This window comes from Sebastes fasciatus, chromosome 10 (genome assembly GCF_043250625.1).
Source record: "Sebastes fasciatus isolate fSebFas1 chromosome 10, fSebFas1.pri, whole genome shotgun sequence".
In the NCBI taxonomy this organism is placed as follows: Eukaryota; Metazoa; Chordata; class Actinopteri; order Perciformes; family Sebastidae; genus Sebastes; species Sebastes fasciatus.
In genome coordinates, this window is record NC_133804.1 from 24875614 (window position 1) to 24898356 (window position 22743).

The window sequence follows — 22743 nt, forward strand, 5'->3', positions numbered from 1 at the left end:
GAGGGAAGGGATGGTGGTCCTTACCAGAGCCACTATATCCTACTATACCTGTTATAAAACCATAAAGAATAAACTATATGGAGCATAAGGAATGGCTCAAAAGAAACAGAAATGCAGCCGTGCTAATAAAGATAAGATAAGTCCACTACTGGGCACCAAATACAGACTATAAATCCTTATTTTGGATAGATATTTTAAGTACAATAAGGTCTAAAACAGAAGCATTGGCTAAGTCCTTCTTTAAAACCTACAAAATAAGGGCACTAACAAGACAAAATGTAATGAAATATAGTTATATTACAGTGTCTTTTCTTTGGCTCCTTGTCCTATAACCTCCTTCCGGTGCCATTAATCTCCAACTGTTGACCTGCTGACCTGAGGCGGGACAAAATGTCAATATTGGATAATTAGCCGCAGCATTAGGGCCATTTAGAGAGGACACCTTGAGAGGCGTCTGCAGGGCCCTTCCGTAATTCATAATTGCTTTTTCAGGAAATTAAAAGTTTTACTTTGCAGTTTTCTTAATTTCATCCCAGGTCTGCTCCAACGAGAGCCGCTGCGAGATGCCAGATAATTGGGTTTTAGTCAATGGGATGTGGTATTTCCATGTTAACAGGGGTTTATTGGTGCAGTGCAGCGATACAGCATCAGCTTCCTGTAGTTCCAGTCCGAAGAGTCCTATATATTTATGGGTCTTTATCTGGTTTTGTTACACCCAGTAACCTGGTAAGAAAGACCGATATTACTGGGATGATATCTAACACCAGTAGCTAGGTCTCTCCAGAGGTAACCCTTCATCCTATTGCTGTTCATTTTCAGATATAAAGCAGACAAAAAGACAATTTCACAAAATGAATTCATGTGTAATCCACGTAATTGTTAACTATGAAATATAAATAGTGGCCAATGCCGTGCAGGAGGTCAGGGTGGATGGGTGGGTGAAAAGCTACCAGACTTTCACCCAGAAGGCCGCTGTTTGTGTCCCGTGTAAAACCAGAGGTCAAAGTTGATTTATTTGTCACGTAACTTCCGTACTTAAATAACATCACTTCCGGAGTTATTTAAACCCAAACCGTGATCTTTTCCTTGACCTAACTACGTAGTTTTGTTGCCTAAGCCTAACCAAGTCGATCTATTCCTAAACCGAACTAAGTCGTTTTGTTGCCTAAGCCTAACCAAGTCGAGCTTTTACTACTGTAAGTAGTTTTATTTTGAAAAGACTGTAGTGGAAATTGACACGTGCGTCACTTATTCATGGACATTCTTAGGAAAAAGCACAATAAAATGTTTGTTGCCTAAACCTAACCAAGTCGATCTTTTCCTAAACCTAACTAAGTAGTTTTATTTTGAAAGACTGGAGCGGAAATTAACACCTGCTTCACGTGTTGCTGGATATTCTAGGAAAAAGGATGAAAAATACTTTATTGAAAGTGGTGCTGAGCATCACGAAAAAAAATCAAATAGATTCAATTTCATGACTATTTTACGAACTGCAGTAGACATGTCAGGTTTATCCTGCTCACAGATGTCTGAGGTTTTGGGAAAATGCAGTTGCTTTCACAGCCTAATGTTTCTGCTCGATTCATTTCTGGCATGATCTCTCCCTTTAACAATCTTCTCCTGTTTCTCACTGGTATATACTGTGGCACGTATATTCTCTATTTGCTCAAATCAAAGGATGGCCATTTATCATCGAGAAGGACAGCTTCGCATTTTCTACCTTGCCTCGCTCGGTTCCAGCACCCAAATTCAGCATTTTTATGGAAAACTGCAGTCATTTTGATTGATGAAATCCAAAGATGTCCAAAACAATCCGGGGGATCCCCAACTGTGGCGCACCGGCAGGGGAGCTCCAGTGTTGTCATTGTTCCGCAGAAAGAAAGGAGCGCGTCCGGAGAACACCAGGGGGAGAAAAAAAAAAAAAATCACGATTTTCAGTTCAAAAGGGCCAGAAAAGCAGCGTTTCTTTACAGGCAGTGGGAAAGTGGAGGAAAACCTTTTTTTCCCACTTGCAGACGAAAACAATACTTGCTTTGCTTGATGCATTCAGCTATAAAGACATGGGGCTGTAATAGAAACAGGCGAGAATAGTGAAGGGATTATTTTAACTGATGTTATTTGTGTTCTCAGCTGAATGGCTGTAGTGCCGATTTACGCATATAGCAATATTTGCACTATCTGTTTATATCATGTTTATTTTTGTTTATAGCTTATTTTGTATATTGTAATTGGTAGAAATTCATTTTTTTATTCTTATTTTATTCTAACGTTTTTATCTATTTATTTTGTTATTATACTGTTTACTTGCACCAACAAAACCAAAGCAAATTCCTAGTGTATACCTCTTACACCTGGCAATAAACACCATTCTGATTCTGAATCTGATTCTGATTCCAATTCTGATTCTGATTGTGCGTCATGTAGCTGCGTAAAGTAAAATACCCTTAAAACCCATTTCAGTCTTCTCACATACACTGTAAACAATTGCTGTTAATTTACAGCAGGATTTCAACAGTATTAACCTGTTATTGTTAAAAACAGTGATTTACTGTTAATACAAAACAACAAACAACTTTAATTGTATTCAGTGTGACTATTCCTATATGTATGTAACCTGCTAAGTCTATTCATCTAGGCAAAAAATAAGGTTTATTAAAATGTATGTAAAAAATACAACCTAAATAGTGCATTAAAACAAATCAGTAAGATAATGTAAAAGACAGGTGTAAAAACAGCTATATAATGTATCTTTAAACAGTAAATTAACTGTAAAATACTGTGAAATTAATTAAAAAAAACAGTTCAAACTGTATTTTTCATTAACAGTACAAAGCTGTAAATGTCAGCGACAGTATAATAATGTTAATTTTACAGTAACATAAAGGCAACCCTGCTGCCAGTTCTTTACTGTTATTTTACTGGGAAATTCTAAACAGTGTAGCTGCGTAAAGTAAAATACCTTAAAACCCATTTCAGACTTCTCACATAGCTTTTTATTTACCCACGCTTGTCTTGTTTGCAGTGATTCATAACGTCCCTAGACATGTCACCTGTCTGCTCCTAATTGGCACCTTCTGTTATTAATACCAGGAGTGTGCTCAGCCGGATATCAGGCCGATATTGCGCTACTTAATACCGCGTCACCCCAAAGGGGAGATTCAATAAATCTCCCTTTAACGGCGTTTCCCCTCCAAAACTCCTCCAGGCGGAGTGGAGGCCGTGTCAAGATTGCGATTGTGCGCCAGTGCTTAGGACCAGCTGCTCCCAGGACAGACAAGCCCTTGTCAATTAGGCTGGTGACAAGCAGGTCCTCCAAACTGCCTGCAGGCTCCTCCGGCAGCCAGCAGTGTACAGTCCTCGCAATTAGTATCAATTTCTGTCTAGGACCTCCTTGGAGCGCGCAGACACACAGGCCATGCAGGCTAAATGGCCAAACATTGTCCAAATAACACCAAGAAGACACAGACGACAAGGTGTAATGGGCCAGTGTTAACCGCGAGGCGCTGCAGGGGGAAAGAAAAACGTTTTGAGTTTATAGGAGGACATTTAAACTCACAGGGTGGTTCCTTAGAATAAACACACAAACACATTGTTGCCACCGTTTAACCTAAAACATTAAGGAAAATATAGTATTGTTGTTAATCAGCTTACTGTGAATAGACACTAAAATATGAGGATCATTATTGCCCCTTATACAAGGTTTATGAGATGTAACTGATGGCTTCATTAATGATTAATAGATCACTGAACACCATGCAGGGAGGAGGTCGAGGTAGATGGGTGAGTCAAAAAACACTGGACTTTCATCCAGAAGACAGGTGTCCGTGTCCCGTGTGAAACCAGAAGTCAAAGTTGATTTATTTGACAGTTTTATTTTAACCCAAACACATTTTTCCTCCAGCTATCTATGTAGTTTCTGTCACATAACTTCTGTACTTAAGTTACGGCACTTCCGGAGATATTTAAACCCAAACCGTGATCTTTTCCTAAACCTAACTACGTAGTTTTGTTGCCTAAGCCTAACCAAGTCTATGGCCCATATATCTGCTTATACCCTCCATTATACCACTGAACCTTCCTCTGACCATTAGACAGTTTATACCTAGAAACTAGATTACACCTCGTTGATCTTTGACTACATAAACTAATGGATTACCAACATTTATACACAAGACATGAAGATATGGCTTTATAATTTTTTCTTATTTTGGGCACTAAAACAAGGCATCCTTTACAAAGGGCTTAAAATAGTCAACAGTTAATTTATTAAGGCTTTATAGAGCAGTTATAAGGCATTAATGAGGTCATATTCTGGGTTGCCAGGTTGTGAAACATCCCTTTGGCTGGTGTCTGGTCCTTTCTATTTGGTATATGGATTTCTCACTTTCTAATAAGCCATGGAGTCTGCAGATATATAAATGTTAATAAATCATTAATAAAGGTTTTAATCATCAGGTTTGCGGTTGCATAGTGTTAATAAGAGATTGATAAATGCTTTTTGGATCCTGCATCCTCAGACCTGAAGCTTTATGCATCAGTTATAAGCCATACATAAAATAAGATTACATTTGGAGTTGCCAGGTTGTGTTTATACTTTAGTAAGTGTTAATAAGAAGTTATTAGTTGGATTTTGGTCCAGAGAGACAGGTTCAAAACCTGCATACCAACAATTTGTTCTTATGAATGGATTATAACAGATCTACAAAGCATTAGTAAACAATTTAATGAACAAAAATAAAGTATAACAGTTTATAAATCCTTATAAAGGGTGCCCTATATTGGAAAGAGGTATAGCCTGCCCACTTTACAGTAACAGCAGCTCAGAGGCATTATTGGAAGCAAACTAAACTCTGGCCAAACCATCAGTTTTTGATCCTATGAGAGAGTAAATAAATGTCAAGCCAGCTCTGTCACAACTCTGACAACCCATAGAAGGATTGCTCACCAAGCCCCTTTTGTAAACGGTGTCACCGCAAGCAGCTGGTGGTGGCATTCCCGGGCCTCGGACGCTGCCCTTTGACCCCTGGGGGGTTTTGACTCCGGACAGGGCGGCCCAGCCGTCTCCACAGCGCCCTGATAGCTCGGGTCAGTGGGGCCAAGTTTCCAGCAGGAAAAGCTGGGGCAAAGTCTGCGAACAAAAACCCCAGAGCTCGCCAGGCCAGTGGGATCATTAGTATGAGCGTTTGTTTAACTAATTAGCAAGCTGGGTTAGCAGAGGGAGGCTTGTATAGGCGACATGGACGTCATATATGGCAAAGGTATAATATGGGCATCCGTCAACTGCGTCAACATGGGATGAATGCGGTTTGCAGATTGTGACTGAAGCGCAGGAATCAAGTGAAGGTTGTGTAGTGTTGCCACAGCTTAGGGGACATTAAAGGTCCCATATTGTAAAAAGTGAGGTTTTCAGGTCTTTTACATTATAAAGCAGGTTTAAATGCTATATAAATACTGTTAAACTATCAAAAACACTCAATATACGGAGAAATACACACAGCCCGTATTCAGAAATTGTGCGTTTGAAACAAGCCATCAGGATTTCTGTCCATTTGTGATGTCACAAATATACAATATTTAGACCATTACACGGTTTTAAACTTAAACATTCTAAATGTGTCCCAGTTTATTTCTTGTTGCAGTGTATGTAAATAACATCAGCTGACAGGAAGTAAACATGGACCCAAACTGTTGCCTAGCAACGCAATTCCATTGCAATTCCGTTGAAATGTACTAAAATGGAGCTTTTCAGACAGAGGGTAAGTACAGGTATATTCAGGCAGACAGTATGAGGAAATTAAAAAAAATTTAAGCATTGCAGCATGTAAACATGTTCTAGTAGAAACACAAAATACAAGTATGAACCTGAAAATGAGCATGATATGGGATCTTTAAGGGACAGCTAATAATCCATTACATTGACCAGCATATGATGACAAACAGTGGCCCAGAAAAAATTTAAAAATTAGAGATTGCAAGAGTTGCCATATAATGAACTGAAGCACAACAAGGAGGAATATTGTTCCGCAGGGTTCAAAGTACAGGACTGGGACAGGGCAGCCCACTGAAGTTCAAGAACAGTGCAAACAGCACATGCCAACAAAAGGAGCCACACAGCATTCAGCTGTGGTGGAGCAGGACAAGTTGGGGGGCATGTCCTGCTTTAAATATGGGAAAGTTTGGGGAACGAGGTCGAAGGGGTCAAGAAAAGTAAACAAGCGAGCAGTCTTGATGACAGAGGGAATTTAATATCAAAAATACATAAATCTTCAAGTGAGGGCAGGCGCACAATGGGCACAAAGGAGGCGAGTGTTAGAGTCAACACTAATTTTTTTTGTTGGCGATTAAATGGATCGGGCCAAGTTGTTAACATTTAACACAAAACGTTGGCACTAGAATAGAGGTTGAGCAGAAAAGAAGAAGGGGGGTTTTCTCTGGTTGGAGCATGGCAGTGCATGGTGACATGCTGCAGAAAGACAGCTCATGTACATGGGGAGAGATCTGGCGCTATATTGGCGTTTCTTGCAGTTGTGCAAATTGTTTGAAATAAAAGCGACCCTAACTGCAATTTAAGCTTGATTTGTTCCACCGAAAATATCTGTTGATCTTTTAATACCACTGTTGCGCATTTACGTACGACTTTTACGCATTTTGTGACTCCTCATTGATGCACTGACAGATAATCCCACCTCAGCTTGTTGAATCACAGCATGGATATCCTTCATCTGATGCAATGGAGAGATTAATCTTCCCATCTTGTAGTAAATAGGCCTACATTTGTCTCCACGTCCCCTCTGACTGCTGCCACACTGGTCGCAGCACTGAGAACTCTGTCTGACCTCTGACCTCGCCCTCGCGAAGCCCTGCAAGTAACAAACAACTCTGAATTCCATAATTCTTCGAGAAAAGGCACTATTAGGGAAAAATCCTTCCTTTTTGACAATTTAATAGTGCAAACTAATCATCTGGTTGACACGGGCCATTCATCTCCACACAGGCCGGACAAAGACAAGGCCTTTTCCATATAGGTTCGTCTGGACCCTGCAGTCAGACCAGCCTCTATTTTGAGATCAAGTGCACAATAAAAGCATTGTGACTGCTTAATGGCTATGTTTGTGAAGCCACCCAAAACCCAGTGTATTAAATGCATTTTTTTTTTGGACTAACGGCGGTTTCAATGAGAAGCAGAATGATACAAAACTTTGTGCTTAAAGCAATCAAAAAACAAAAGAAAAAGATAGGGGGTAAAAATGCTCATGGATTTCTCACTTTCTAATCAGCCATGGAGTCTGCAGATATATACATGTTAATAAATCATTAATAAAGGTTTTAATCATCAGGTTTGCAGTTGTATAGTGTTAATAAGAGATTGATAAATGCTTTTTGGATCCTCATACCTGAAGCTTTAAATGCGTCAGTTATAAGCCATGCATAAGATAAGAATACATTTGGAGTTGCCAGGTTGTGTTTATACTTTAGTAAGTGTTAATAATAAGAAGTTATTAGTTGGATTTTGGTCCAGATCATCTGCAGCCCTTTTCTAGAAATAAGTGGTCAAACTGTCAAAGAGACAGGTTCAAACCCTGCATACCAACAATTTGTTCTTATGAATGGATTATAACGGATCTACAAATTATTACATTAGTAAACGATTTAATGACCAATAATAAAGTATTCCAGTTTATAAATCCTTATAAAGGCTGCCCTATTGGAAAGAGGTAGCCTATAAAAAAAACTTTGTGCTTAAAGCAATCAAAAAACAAAAGAAAAAAAGATAGGGAATAAAAAAATAAAATAACTGGGCGCCACAAAATTGCTTAAACCCCCCAAGTTATGAATTCGTTTCTGAATCAATTTAGCGGTGCAGGCATTTTCCAAACATCCTCTTGCTGGAGTAACAAGACAGGGAAATTGATCCGGAGAGACCTCACCTCTCGGTGCGCCTCAATAAAAGAGACATCAGCCTCTCTCGACGACTGTGTAATTTTTAATATATATGCAATAAATGTTCAATTTGTTTCCTAGAAATGACGGGAAATAATAACGTGAAATTTTAAAGCCATCCATTACAGCCAAACAATGCTTGTGCATACTGCACCGTGACGCAGAGTGCTTTGATTAATTCACCTTTTGATCGTGTTTGATGAAGCAATAACGTTACGACTTTGGACCAGTTGGACCATTTTACCTCTTGAAAAACACATATATGTAGCTGTGCTTTGTTTTTTTTTTAAATATATATATCAACATTTAATCTGTTAAGCACATAGATCACTTTTTAAGAGGCTTTTTCTGTTTGTCTTCCAGGTGCTGAACTCCAGGAGTCCTCAAGGGTGAATTTCCAGACAAATTATCCAAATTATGAATGACATCCAATTATAGCTGTCACACTATTTCCCTTAGCAATACTCATTAAAAGGATACACAAAAAACCCTCCATAGAATACAAATATTTAATTCCATCTAATGGGCTCTGATTGGTTAGAAATCCATCAATTCTTTGGATAAATTAAATCTAATTGCATGATTATAATGCCACTTTTTAGCAGTAAATCTAGGTTGATGAGAGAGAATAAAAACTATGTTGTTTCCAGATATCATCCAGAGTCCTCTGCATAACATCACACATAAAAATACACTATTAAAGATACTAGTAAACTATTAATCCTGTCATATCACTCATTTCAATGTAAACTCACTACTGGAACACCACAAAGTCCCTGTAGGAATGTTAAAGTGATCAATTAGGAGATATTTTTAATAAAAGGTCACAATCAATTCAGTTTGGAGTGCCACATTGAATGTGTTTTCAGTCTGGCTGCAGCTCTATACGTGGACATGTTCAGATGCAGGTATAGAGGGGAGGTCTGGAGGTCTCGGGTCGCTGTAGACCTTGACACAAAGTGCATTAAGTTGGCTGATCTCTCTCAAACAGTTTGATTAATTCACTCCCATTCAGGCCCAAGCGAGCAAGGAGTGGAGGGACGTGACCAATGACATAATAGGCTCTGTCAAGCAGCATTGCAAAACGCCCAGACCATTTGTGGTGACAATCCTGATGCCATCAGTTCCATTATAGACCCCCATTCAGCCCAGAAACAAACATAGCTTTACTCCCAAAAAGGGAAAAGTCAGCTTTCTGGTGGATCGCCTTTGCTTTCTATGTCAATAGTTTTTGGCTCATTGTGGGCATCAGATTCCCTCCAGCCTTTACGTAGAACATGCTGTTTTTACACCAAAGATACAGTTTTAAAAAATATTTATGCAGACCTATCCCCTCTAGGAATATTGCAGATACCATTTATAATATTTTTGTAATTTTATTTTTAAAATATTTTTAAAAATCCAATTTCATTTTCAAAAGAAACACAAGGCTGCTCTTTCCTGACATTTAAAAAACAATATAAACACAATGTTTGTGCACCTTCTCCTGTGAAGGGATGTTATTAAGATTTAACACTTTACATTCCAAATCCTGCAGAAAAGCAGAATTTCCTTTTTCCTGAATTCACTTCTGTGATAATTGCATGAATCAGAAACAAGATTTCAGTAAAGGTTTTGTCTCTGCACAAGTGCAGCGAGTAAATGATAGATCTTAGAGATGCAGAAAGATTTATATAAAAGGAGTTCTGAGTCTGTAAATATATACAGTAGTACACAGTGAGGACCTTGATGAAGAAGAGGAGGAGATATAGCATCAGGCGCTTTATAAACCAGAGCCTTCTCTGTAAAATTAATGTCTTGCATGCAAGAAAAAAAACCTACAATGAAAGCTATGAGGCCGAGAGTAAAGCCTGCCTCAATCTGGTCTCTGCATGCATAAAACAACCATATAAGAGAGGTAAAATTCATGAATGAGCTCCCCCAAAAATAAATTTTAAATTAATAAATGTTGCTTAAATCAAGGAAGAACAATTATTGATGTCAATCTCCCCCAAGATTTACAAATACCAAGATTCAACATGTTGAATTTTGTCATTTTTGGCATATATGACAGCAGTGTACAGGGCCAAGTGAGTCTGCATGGTCTGATAAAACCAAAAGAAGCCTGTTTGTTTAGCTTGAACCTCAAAAGCTTCACATCTTCTTATAGAAGCAACATCCTACTTTCTCTTTCCTGCAAATATTGGAGGCAGATGTCAACATATTTTTATTAAAATAACTTATTATTATTATTATTATTATTATTATTATCTGCTAAAAAAAAGCCTAAATCACAGAATATTTGCTGTCAACATGGCACCGAAGTAAACAATCAAATTAAACAAATAAACTGCTGCAATAAAGAAAAATATTACACTGAAGATGAGAGTTAATGCAAGAGGTTTTCAATTATTAGTGGCTTTGAATTGTTTTGCAAATAATTGTTTTTTTGCTGTAAAAAGCATCAAAGCAAAAGGTGATTATCAGCTGAGAGGCTGAATAGTCCTTGTATATTTTTGTAGATTATCAGAGAAGAGCAGCACTGATTTTACCTTTTTTATTAATACTTAATTATTTTGTTTTCTAATCATAGCTCATAGATGTTCTGTTTTAACAGTTACCATATCTTTTACTTTATTTATCTGCTTTTATTGTCTTGTGAAGAACTTTGTAACATCTGTTTTGAGAAGTGCTATATAAATAAATGTATTATTATTATTATTATTATTATTATTATAGCAAAGCAATACAAATATGTGCGTAAAGACTTTTACAGGGACTTCATTCCCATCATGATATATATAATAATAATCGTCCTGTGACTTGTGTGAAACGCCTTCTCACATCAGACAACAAAGAGATAAAAGCAGAGGAGTCTGTTGATAACTCGCTTTATTGTTTCTTTAACCAGTTTGAGGGAAATGCACCGTGTCCTTCTTTTCCTCCTCATCAAACCGGCTCTTTCTTCCCATCGTCTTCCTCGCTTGTCCTGATTTCCATCCCTTACACCGAGAAACAGTCTGTGCTTCTACCACACCCTGTTTGTTTTAGATCCACAGACTGAGATGGAGCGATTACAAGCGCATTCCTTTGAGTATAAACGACACTTTATTTCTTTTAGAAAAGCTTTTCACTTTGGTCTGTCACTCACTTTCTCTTTTCTGTTCTTTTCTTTCTCCTGAGAGCTTTAAAGGAAAGGATCAAATAAAATGGAGCAATAAAAGTGAACGCAGGTTGGAAAGCTTTTTGTTTTTGGAGAAACAATATATAATTTTGTTATTATAAGGCCTAATATAATCGTTTTCGGCTAGTATTATTATAGTGAAAGTAGATAGCAGTCCTCAAAATTCCCATTAAAATGATAATAATACGAATAATGATGATAACACAACGATAACAATACTATTATTAATAATAATAATAGCTAAGTATTATAGAGTTTACACAAGAAAATCAACATAAGCTGCAGGAACCCACATTATTTATGCAATATCATCATCTAACTTTCATTTCATTTAATTTTTTTAATTATTTTCGTAGTAGGCTAGTAGTATTATAGTGATCAGCAGTCCTCAATATTTCCGAAAAATGTATCATAATACGAATAAGGATTGTAACATAATAATAATAATAATAATAATAATAATAATAATAATTATTATTATTATTATTATTATAATTATAATAGAGTTTGCACAAAAAAATCAAAATAAACTGCAGGAGCCCACATTACGTATGCAATATCATCACCTGACTTTCATTTCATTGAAAAAATCAAAGTATTATTCTGCAATAACCCGAAATTATGATTTTAATTTTGTTTTCGATAATGGTCTTTATTTTCCTTTTTTAGATACATAGTAATTTATCCTGTTAGGTGCAGTAACCTGGCTTTGTGGTAGAACTTGAACCGATGCACAGAGGAGAGGAAAATCTCAAAAACTGCCCTAAATTGTCTGAAGAAAACACCTGAAAATGGTTTATCTCAAGTGGGTTATCCTTTCAATAAATCGACAATATATATAATTTCATAATAGGCTACATATGCATCCTATATTAAAACATTTAGTTTCATTTTCAGAACACCAAAAACAGGATTTTATTTCGTTTTTAAACGCTATTATATATCAGAAGGAACCAATGTGCATATTATATAATATGTTATATTCCTTCGTTTATTCGTTTTGTGGCTCCTCGCCAAACTATTTTGCATCACTGTAACATCCCTTTAATATTCTATCTGCTATCCCTTATTCATAATTTAGTATTTCATGACACATTTCTCTCTGAAAACGTGTCTCAGGATCTCTCAGTTGGTTCCTCCAGAAGCCTGGTCAAATTAAAACTCAGGCAGAACATGTTGTCTCATTTAAATTCTCACCTTGAGCTCTCTAGTGACTCTGTAATGGTCCGAGAGGAGCTGACGCTTTAAAAAAAATCATCAAGCTCTCTATTCTCACTGTTCTCTACCTGTTTGACGAGTTCTGTCTGTCATGCACCATAAATTACACCACATTGTAAAGAAAAAGAAAGAAAGAAACAGAAAATAGAGACACTGTTTTTTTGCAGCAGGCAGAATCATCAATTAAACATAGAAAAATGCATGCAACGCTGCAGCCTTTACTTACTCTGTGTGCTGTGTTGTTGAGGCTCCGCAGTTTTAATTACAAAGCCCTAATTCCCAATCGCACATAGTGTCAAAAAATCTGCGACTATTTCTCAGAGATTCCCTTTAACAAGTGGAAAACTTAGTGTCCTCCTGCACCATTTTATACATGATGAGCCGTCAGTAATGGGATTATTAAACAAAAACGTTTCAGGCGCTGGCGTTAACCTTTTTTAATGCCTAATTAGGTTTTGGCAAAGAAATAATTAGATTCTACAGTGCTTACACTGCCTATATTTTCAAATGGCATCTGCAGCAAACACATCATCCTGCGACACTCTGTGCCAATAATCTGTGGATATATATGCGCCGCTGCAGCAGCAGTCAGATGTAAGATTTTAAAACATGTTGCGACCAAATAAGGTGCACTTAAAGCTAAAATAATCATCCCAACGCAGACTATAGGCCAACCTGCTGGAAGCATGGTAGTCTGGTCGAGTGCGCCCTCTGGTGGTAGTCTGCAGCATAACATGCAAACTGACCAATGAAGCACAAAATCATTTGGATAAACGCTAATATTCGACGAATCTGTTATTTTTAAAGTCTAAGTAGAGTATCAGAAAATACAATATATTTATTCAAGCTGTATAGTGGTAGATTTTGTGCTAAACCAGTTTTTTGTTCTCTTATAATGTGGGCGTTGACCACTGCGCATGCGCACTCTGGAGTTTGTTCCTTGTACTGCTGCTGTGCGTCTAAATGTGATGCACATTATTTCCCCTGTGGATCTTAAGAGTACTTTTGCTCTAGTGCAATAACACCATCTTAGGTAAAGTCGATGACCACTTATAACCATCTTGTCATGTGATCCCTGCAAGAAGTGCCTATAGTTTTTTTAGGTAATAATAATAATAATAATAATAATAATAATAATAATCTTTATTTGTAAAGCACCTTTCTAAACATAGTTTCAAAGTGCTTGCACAGATACAATGAAATACAGACAAACAAAAAAAAAACAATAAAAGAACAAAACATAAAGACCAAATAATGAGAAAACTAAAATCCATAACCAGTGGTATCAAAACAATACGTTACTAAACATATGCCCAAAGAGGACAATATAAGGTGTGGGAAAAGGTGCACCAAGCTGTTGCCTTACGGAGTTAAAAAAGCCTTTTTATAAAAATGGGTTGTTAAAAGAGATTTAAAATTGGTAGTAGAGCCAGCTAACCTGAGGTCCCAACTAGGCTGTTCCACAGTCTAGGGGCATTGATGGCAAAGGCCCTGTCACCCTTAGTCACCAGCCTAGACCTGCATGGTACAACCAGTAGAGCCAAGTCAGAGGACCTCAGGTTACAAAGTGGCACATAGGGTATAAGAAGCTCAGTGATGTAGCTTGGTGCCAAACCATGCAGAGCTTTAAAAGTTAATAATAAAATCTTAAAATCAATTCTAGATTTGACAGGCAACCAGTGAAGTGATATGCTCAAATCTCCTCGTACCCGTGATCAGGCTGTCTGTTATACATTTACAAACATGTCATTCTCCATGACATATCTTTGAACAGCTCTTCCTCCCTGTCATTTAAACTGTGTATACAGAGTTAAAAATAGTGAAAGGATGCAAAGAGTGCTGGAATGAATAGAGGACAGGTATTACGTAGGCTACATACAGTAGATTATTTATTTATATATATATGTACAGTATATACAGCCTGCTTGGATTTACAGGTGACAATAAATGCATAATATTTATATACTTTTGCACAATTTGTATGTTAAACTGTGATTTGTATCATTTTCAAGTGCAATAGATGGTTTGGTATGGGTACTTGAGAGATTTGGTATTAAATGTATGGTGTCATTATGAAATGCAAAATATTATGTTTTTTTATTTTGAGTGATTTGTATATTTCATTGACACATACATTTCCCATGTTATGCCAGATGTACTTACAATGCCTTACATATAAAGAACTATACCAGAGAATGTTTGCTTGTGTGTACATCTTGCGGTATTACCTATAAATATCATCATCATCTGTCATGTCTTCAGTAATGAAATGTCCAAGATATTTGACCTTATTACAGACACAAAGATTGTCATCAGACAATTTGAAGTCTGGAAATTTTAGACATTTGTCCTCCTTCGTTCGACAGATCAAGACTACGCTCTTACTGGCATTGTATTGGATATCATGTTCCACGCCATACACAGAACATACATTGAGGAGCTGCTGAAGACCAGCGCTACTTGAACTAAAGGCCACAAGATCATCAGCATACATGATATTGTGGCAGCTGCCAATTCTCTGGTGCTTGCTGTTGTTTCCCTTTTCCCTGGTGTTTTTTTGGTTAAATTGCTGAGTGATTAGAGGGTTATTCAGTTCACCTGTTGAGCAGGGTGTGGGGACTGGCTCTTAAATGATAGTTGAGAGCAGCTTGGTGCATTCCCCTATTGGCCAATCAGGGTGTAACGACGCCCTTTCTGTAGGGCTTAAAACAGGAGGGAAACTGCACACCCAGTGTCATTCTGATCTCTCCTTCACTCAATGCAACATGTGTTATCAGCTTTACCAGAAACTCTGGTCTGTTTTGGGCCCTTTTGGGATTCTGTGATCTTTGTGCTTTGTTTGTTGAGTGTTGACTCTCCTAGTTGGGGAAGCAAGTTAAGTGCCAATCAGTTGGGTTACCTGCACTGGGACGATTAGGTGCTATCTGTGCAACAGCTGGCTTGCCTTACGATAGCCTAACGCCTGCAGGCTGTATTTTTGTATTCTATTCATTTGTTGATTTTCAATGAAACCCTTTATACCCATTTCTTTTAGTGTATTTTATTTGGGAAAACTTTAAAGGAGGGTAAAAGGAAAAGCAAAACCAATATTTCAGTTTCCTTAATTGTTTGTTATTATAGAGGCATTTGTTCATTATCGAAGAGGCATTTGTTCATTATTATTATTAAGGAGGCATTTTATTTTATATTATTATGTGGATGGGAACTGTTTTTCAGTCTTCTGACTGAACAACTAAAGTCTGGGGAACTCAGTACCGCCACAATATGGTTCACTAAAGTATTCCCAACCATGCACCCAGTATTACAGGCTTTCAATTGCTTGGAGAGATCATCAATATATAAATTAAAAAGCACAATAAAAATACAATAAAAACATGGAAACTTGAATAAAAAAACAGAAGAAACAATGAGCAGGTCTTGTTGCAGTTCATAATGTTTACCACTAGAAGGAAGTGTTGCCTGCCTGTGATCCAAGTCAAAACTATCCAGGAACTCTCGTTCTAAAAAATCTCGCGAGAGTCACGTTCCTCGTCGCTGCGCCGCTCCGGAAGGTCAGCTGATCATTGACTTCATTCAGTTCAGTGTGGTGGTGGAGAACCAGCAGCCTGTCACTGTTAAACTAGCACGCAACGGAACTGTTCGACGCTGTAGAGACTGGTAAGCTGTGTGCTTTATTACTGCTTTATATATATTATCATAAAAGTGGTATTCTTTATGCAAAAGCCCCTTTAAATAGCTGCAATAGCCAGCGTAACCAATGCTAGCGGTTAGCTCAAATGCTAGTAACGATGGTAACAGGGAGAATATTCTAGAGCCACCTGCTAACGTTAGCATCATGTTAGCATTAATAAACCACTCATACAAGTCTTAAAGGATTATTTACACACTATATTATGTATTGATCCGCTTTGATAAGTACTAACGCGTTCATCTTTTCCGTTTACATCCGTCCACTACATAATAAAGTAGTCATTAATGTGATCAAGCTAGCGAGAGGCTAGCTGGGCTATTGTCACCGAGCTAGCATTATATGTGCCACACGTTATGGATGTTATTATTCATTAGTTCATATCTTGCTTTTTCCATAAAAGTTAGTCTCATTACTCTCATTTAACACTTTCACTAATGAAAGAAAGCCGCTGCTTTCTTCCTAGTTTCCTCATTTAGCTAAAATAGTATAGCTCTAAGCCAGTGATGGAGAAAGTGTTCAATAGCATACCGTAACAATGCTCTGTTACAAGCAGCCTTAAGTCCTGCACATGTTAGCTACTTCAGTAAAAGTACTAATACCACACTGTAAAAATACTCTATTGCAAGTAACGTTAAAAGTCCTGCATTGAACATGTTACTTAAGTAAAAGTATTAGGCTAATACAAGTAAAAGTCCCTCATTGAATGTGTTACGTAGGTAAAAGTACTAATACCACACTGTCAAAATACTGTTACAAGTGCAAGTTCTGCATTGTACATGTTGCTTAAGTAAAAGTACTAATACCACACTGTTAAAATACTCTATTACAAGTAAAAGTCCTGCATTGAACGTGTTACTTAAGTAAAAGTATTAGGCTAATACAAGTAAAAGTCCCTCATTGAATGTGTTACTTAAGTAAAAGTACTAATACCACACTGTAAAAATACTCCATTACAAGTAAAAGTCCTACATTGGACCTGTTACTTAAGTAAAAGTACTAATACCACAACGCACAAATACTCTATTGCAAGTAACATTAAAAGTCCTGCATTGAACATGTTACTTAAGTAAAAGTATTAGGCTAATACCACACTGTAAAAATACTGTTACAAGCAAAAGTCCCTCATTGAACATGTTACTTAAGTAAAAGTACTAATACCACACTGTAAAAATACTGTTACAAGTGCAAGTTCTACATTGCACATGTTACTTAAGTAAAAGTACTAATACCACACTGTTAAAATACTCTATTACAAGTAAAAGTCCTGCATTGAACGTATTACTTAAGTAAAAATACTAATACCACACTGTATAAATACTGTTACAAGTCAAAGTCTTGCATTGAACATGTTGTTTAAGTAAACTTATGTATGTATAATCAGGAAAATGTACTTCAAGTATCAAAAGTGAAAGTAAAGTAGTTAGTTGTGACTCCTGTTTGTATGACAAGTCAATATTGCTTCATCATGATGTAATTGTTTTTCCCAACAGAGCAACCAACATTCCCAAAGATGGCTGACACAAACCAACAACAAAGTCCTCCTCCCCAGCTAGGGCCTGTGGTAAGTTGGCTGTTTGATCCACACACTCACACCTTCCAACTATTTCTCACCTTGTAAGGTGCACTCTACCGATTCTACATACAAAGATACTCTTTGGTACTCTTAGGTCTGAGCCTTTCAGCAAATCAGTTTGTATACATAAGAAAACAGACCCGTCCTGTCATGATGGTGTCCCAGCATTTTGCCTCAAACCCTACCACAGTTAACACTGTACAACCTTCACTCAAGATGTTATCACACAAGTGGTGGCGCAGGGTCAACACTTGTATGTGTCCAAGACTCCTGAATATAATTTTTCTTTCTTCCGCAGCAATTTTTAATGAGTAACAAGTTGGAAACTGCAATGTGGCTTTCACGACTCTTCACCGTCTACTGCTCCATAATGTTTATTCTACCTATTTTGGGGTGAGTACACTCAGTGACGGTGCACATCAGCAACACACTGCTTTCACCCTATTTTCTTTTTATCCCAGCATGAATAGATGTCTGAATATTTATGAGTGCTTGTGTATTTCAGACCCTATGCAGCAGCTAACTTCTATCAGCGAGCTTTGTTAGCGAACGCCCTCACCAGTGCCCTTCGCTTGCATCAGAGGCTTCCACGCTTTCAGCTGAGCAGAGCTTTCTTGGCCCAGGCTCTTCAGGAGGATAGCTGCCATTACCTGCTCTATTCACTCATCCTGGTCAACTCTTACCCCATCACAAGTATCCTTTCACCTTCAAATCTGTTTTGTAACATGGATGCACTCTGCGCATTCAGTGGTTCTGATTAGTCCCATGATTTTAATCATTGAAAGATGATTATCAAAAACTGATACTGCACTAAGTTATTGTTGGAGGTTTATTCTGTCTTTTTATGTTGATCCTTAACACTTGTGTCCAGTGAGCATCTTCCCAGTCTTCCTCTTCTCCTTGCTTCATGCAACCACCTACACAAAGAAAGTCCTTGATGTGAGTATAAAGCAGCAGCGGCCAGCTGTGACTTTTAATTCTGTTAGTTAAAAATGTATGACAGAAAGCCTTTTTCTGAACATTGTTTAACGTCCAGGTGGAAAACGACCACCAGCCAAATGGTGTTTTAATTATCTACTCAATTAACCAGCTGTTGCCCAGAGACCCAAATTCAACCTTAAATTCTAATAAAGCTGATGGTTGATAATGAGAGTACCTTTCACATATACTTCTCTGTATCATTGTTTCATGTAAACTCTGAATACTTTGACTTACTGACTTTATGGGTTAGAGAAAAATCAATACAGCGTAGTATGCTGATATTTTGCGTGGCAATATTGTATCGATACACCGCCGTCAAGTATCGATTTTTTATTATTTAAACTCTTAACAATGTGACGGCTGCTATTCTGTCTTTCAGAGGTTGTATTGGGCTCAGTCTTAAAGCTAGTGGGAATAAACTGGTATCATATGAAAATAGAAAACTTAAGCAGTCGATTGGTACCATGTCATGTTAGCTTGTTGGGAAGAACGCTCAAATGTTGCGCCTTGACCTCAGACCTCAAGATATGTGAATGAAAACTCCGAGATGAACAGAGTGAAAACTGTATCATATTAGGTAAAACAGATGTTGACAAACTGCATAATTTGCAGTTGAAAAAAGGAAAAAATGTTAATAAATCGCAATACCCAAAAATGTTTTGAATCGCTATAAGATCGTATCGTGGGACATCTGGTGACTCCCACCCCTAGTCAGCTTCTGATGTTTTAATCTCTCTGTGCAGTCTGTGGGCCCCAGCAGCCTGATGTTCATCAGAAACCTCCTGGACAAACTTACATCCAATCAGCAGAACATCCTGAAGTTCATCGCCTGCAATGAGATCTTCCTGATGCCAGCAACTGTTTTTATGCTCTTCAGGTAAGTGCTCATGACTTTGTCATGCGTTTTTGTTTCTCTTATGGTCAAGAAACATTGCAGATCTTACTGTGATTTTGTTTATTAGATTGGAATGTAATTACATTATCTACCAATATGCACTTGGATCCGTGACAGTATGGTGGAAGTACTGATTATGTTCTTAGACAGTTTTCTGCTTATCCAACAGTCAGTTTATCAATATTATGTTGCCAGAAATACTTGGGACAGATTATGAGAAGCAGAACAGACCAGTTTTCTGTGTTGTCAAACACCTTTAAGGTAACAATAGATTTGCCTTCTAGACTTTTATGAAAACGTACACGAAAATGCAATCCTGGAAATCCCAGTTACCAAATTAACCACATAAATCAGTCTTATTCAGTTGTATCTAAACTACCAGTGCGTGTCAGCTTCTATAGTCGTCTGACTGTCATAATTTTCATATGCAAATTTTCAAGGCAACCTACAGAGGTACGAAGAGGCCAGATAGTCGGTTTATTGGATTGCATTAGATTATACAGGTGTTCCATTTGCTTGTTATTGCAGTTTAGATTTAAAAGTGTTTTAAAAAGTGCTGAATAAATAACGTTATTAATGTTATTGTTTATGACTAAAACAAATCTACAACTGTGTAATGTCTGTTTTCACTGTCTTTTTGACAGCGGCCAGGGGAGCTTGTTACTGCCTTTCATTTACTACCGATTCCTCACCCTCCGCTACACATCCAGAAGAAACCCATACTGCCGGTAAGATGTTGAATAATACAATATTGTCACAAAGCACAGGTATTTATAAAACAAGCTAGTCATTATTGCACATTACATCAGGGGTGAAAAAATCCTGAAACTTTATGTATAATTCTCAAAGTTTTTTCACTACTGCTAAAAACATTAATCCTACATTAAAGATTCATTTCAAATATATTGTACTGCAAAGCAAATTAAATGAAAACACCAAAAAGTATGGCTTGCTTGCAGCCATGGAAATGTCTGTACCTTGCATCAACGGGAGCCGATAATTCAACTGGACTGATATTGGCCAACATTAACTCGTCTTTGATACAGTAAAGGGGTTGATTGAGGTTTATTGCCCCTAGCACCATCTCCTGGAATGTCAAGTCACTTAAATTTCTGTGGTTCAATGTCACAAGAGTTGATGGAAATTCATGGTGTCTCCATTTTTCGGTTGTGATAAATTATAGCTAAAAAACTAAAACTGAAAGTTTTTTTTAGTTTTTCATAAAGGATATTGTTTTTTATTAAGTTTCAGTTTTACGGCAATATTTTCACTGCTTATTTTTGTTTTACTTTCAGTCTTAGTTGACTATAATAACCCTGAGTAGAATATAATCTGATGTAACACAGTGGTCTTCTATTCACAAATGTAAAACCTTAGAATGACCTTCCTGGACTGTCAGAGTTGAGCATTAAACAAATCTGTTTCCACCCCAGCACCTTGTTCACAGAACTGCGAATTCTTCTGGAGCACTTCATCATGAAACCCGCCTGCCCCGCCTTCTTCAGGAAGATGTGCCTCAGCAGTATCGCCTTCATCAGCCGCCTCGCCCCCACGGGGGTCTGATTAAACTCCATAAAAGTTTTGTTTTCTTTATGTTTTGTTTTCCCACCGTTTAAGATGTGACTTAAACTTTGATGAGGACAGACATTGCCATCAACAGAAGGACCTGTTTTTTGAATGTCAACTTTACAGCCTGTGCTCCAGCTTCTCTGTATGTTTGAGTACAGGTGAAGAACAGCCAGTAACGCACTGAAGTCTCATGGTGATGTTTCTTTTCCCATCTTCTTAATGTGACCTCACTGGTGGACACCCCTCACTTTGTTACGTTCACTGAATGCAGAACAGTAGACATCAGCTGTGATCTGTGTGTACCGGCTGTTGTTATTTTTTTCCTTTTTATGTCCTATTTATTCATGAAAATCTCTTATTATATGATGAAACATTAACAAGCTGAGATTAGTAACTTAAAAATGATAATGTGCTTATTCATAATTAAAAATGTTCTTTTTTTTTAATGATCATGTGGTGCTTGGATGGATGGAGGATGGGGTTTGTTTGCAGTTTCTACGTGGTCCAATTTCTTTTTTTTATGTTCAAAGCATCCAATGCACTGATTTGTCTAAATGCCTAACTTAGAGTTTATTCTATTAATGCCATCAACTCACTCTTTTAACAACTTGCAAAGTCTACGTAGGTATGTCAAAATGGGTGTTGAATTGAGAAACAAGATATCTGCTGTATTTTATAGAATATTTTAAGGTACCAGACATTTTGCTGTAGGATTCATGTTTGTAATGAGTTGCACAATGCCTGTCATGTTTTGAATGCATTCTCACCTTGTTTCTCAGTTTGAAAGCTGTTTTGAATTTTGTTCATTTATTTGTCGCTTTGTAGTTTTCTTGCTTAATGCATGCTGATTTCTTTTTCTGCCATGTTAAATGTGTTTATTTGCCCACAGACAAACCACATTTTTATGACAAGAATAAAATGATCTCTTAATTAAACCAATAAAATATTAAAGAATAGGAATGTGGTTTGAGCTTATGATTTGGTTCTGATCTTGGCCTCATAATCAACGCATCTTAAAGTAATGAACCACATTTTGCCATCCATTGATAAGAAATACATTAATTTCTATTGACTACTTTTAATTTTATTGACTACGTTCCTACAAAGCAGTATCGATACAGTCATTAGAAATATTGTGGCATGGAATAGTGTGCAGGACGTTAACGTTTTCTTTACTGGCGCGGTTATGATAGCCTCACACCTATGTGATGTGCGTATAATTAAACTTCTTCAATGTGTTTTCACCAAAAAATCTACTGAAGTTTATTCTTAAATTTCAAATTAGTCTTACCAAACGACCTTAACTCAAGGTGCACTAACTATAATTAAAGCTACAATTAACAGCTTTCAACTCCATCTAATATTTTTCATCAGTGGATATATTTCTAAAGTTAAAATTAGATGTATTTTTTTACTTGAATGATGTTATAATGTGGTGTGAAGCACATATCCCAATTTGCCAGCATTAAGGGACACTATACTTAGTGGCCACTGTATTTGGTACATCTGTACAATCTAATGCAATTCAATACAACTGCCATAAACACTCAGTTTGCGATGCCTATAATATTCAGGTTTTTGTGACATTGTAATACAGGACTACATTATATACAGACGTGTTTCTAATAGTCAGCCCCCCTCATATATGTTAATAAGGGCAAAAGAAAACAAGAAACGCCTCTGAATATAATGTAGTCCAGTACAACACCATC

General features: G+C 37.2%; 2 protein-coding genes across 2 annotated transcripts in view; one reads left to right on the forward strand and one right to left on the reverse strand.

Annotated features, from left to right (window-relative positions):
- The window catches only part of fgfbp1a (fibroblast growth factor binding protein 1a), a 303976-nt gene that overhangs the window by 225713 nt on the left and 55520 nt on the right, over positions 1–22743 (reverse strand). The window lies entirely within an intron of this gene.
- tmem33 (transmembrane protein 33) lies at positions 15833–22006 on the forward strand. Its single transcript, XM_074649133.1, has 8 exons — positions 15833–15979; positions 17504–17574; positions 17885–17979; positions 18092–18279; positions 18458–18525; positions 19311–19444; positions 20107–20190; positions 20896–22006. Exons 2-8 carry the CDS (start codon positions 17524–17526, stop codon positions 21023–21025), a joined length of 750 nt encoding a protein of 249 aa, XP_074505234.1. The 5' UTR covers positions 15833–15979; positions 17504–17523; the 3' UTR covers positions 21026–22006.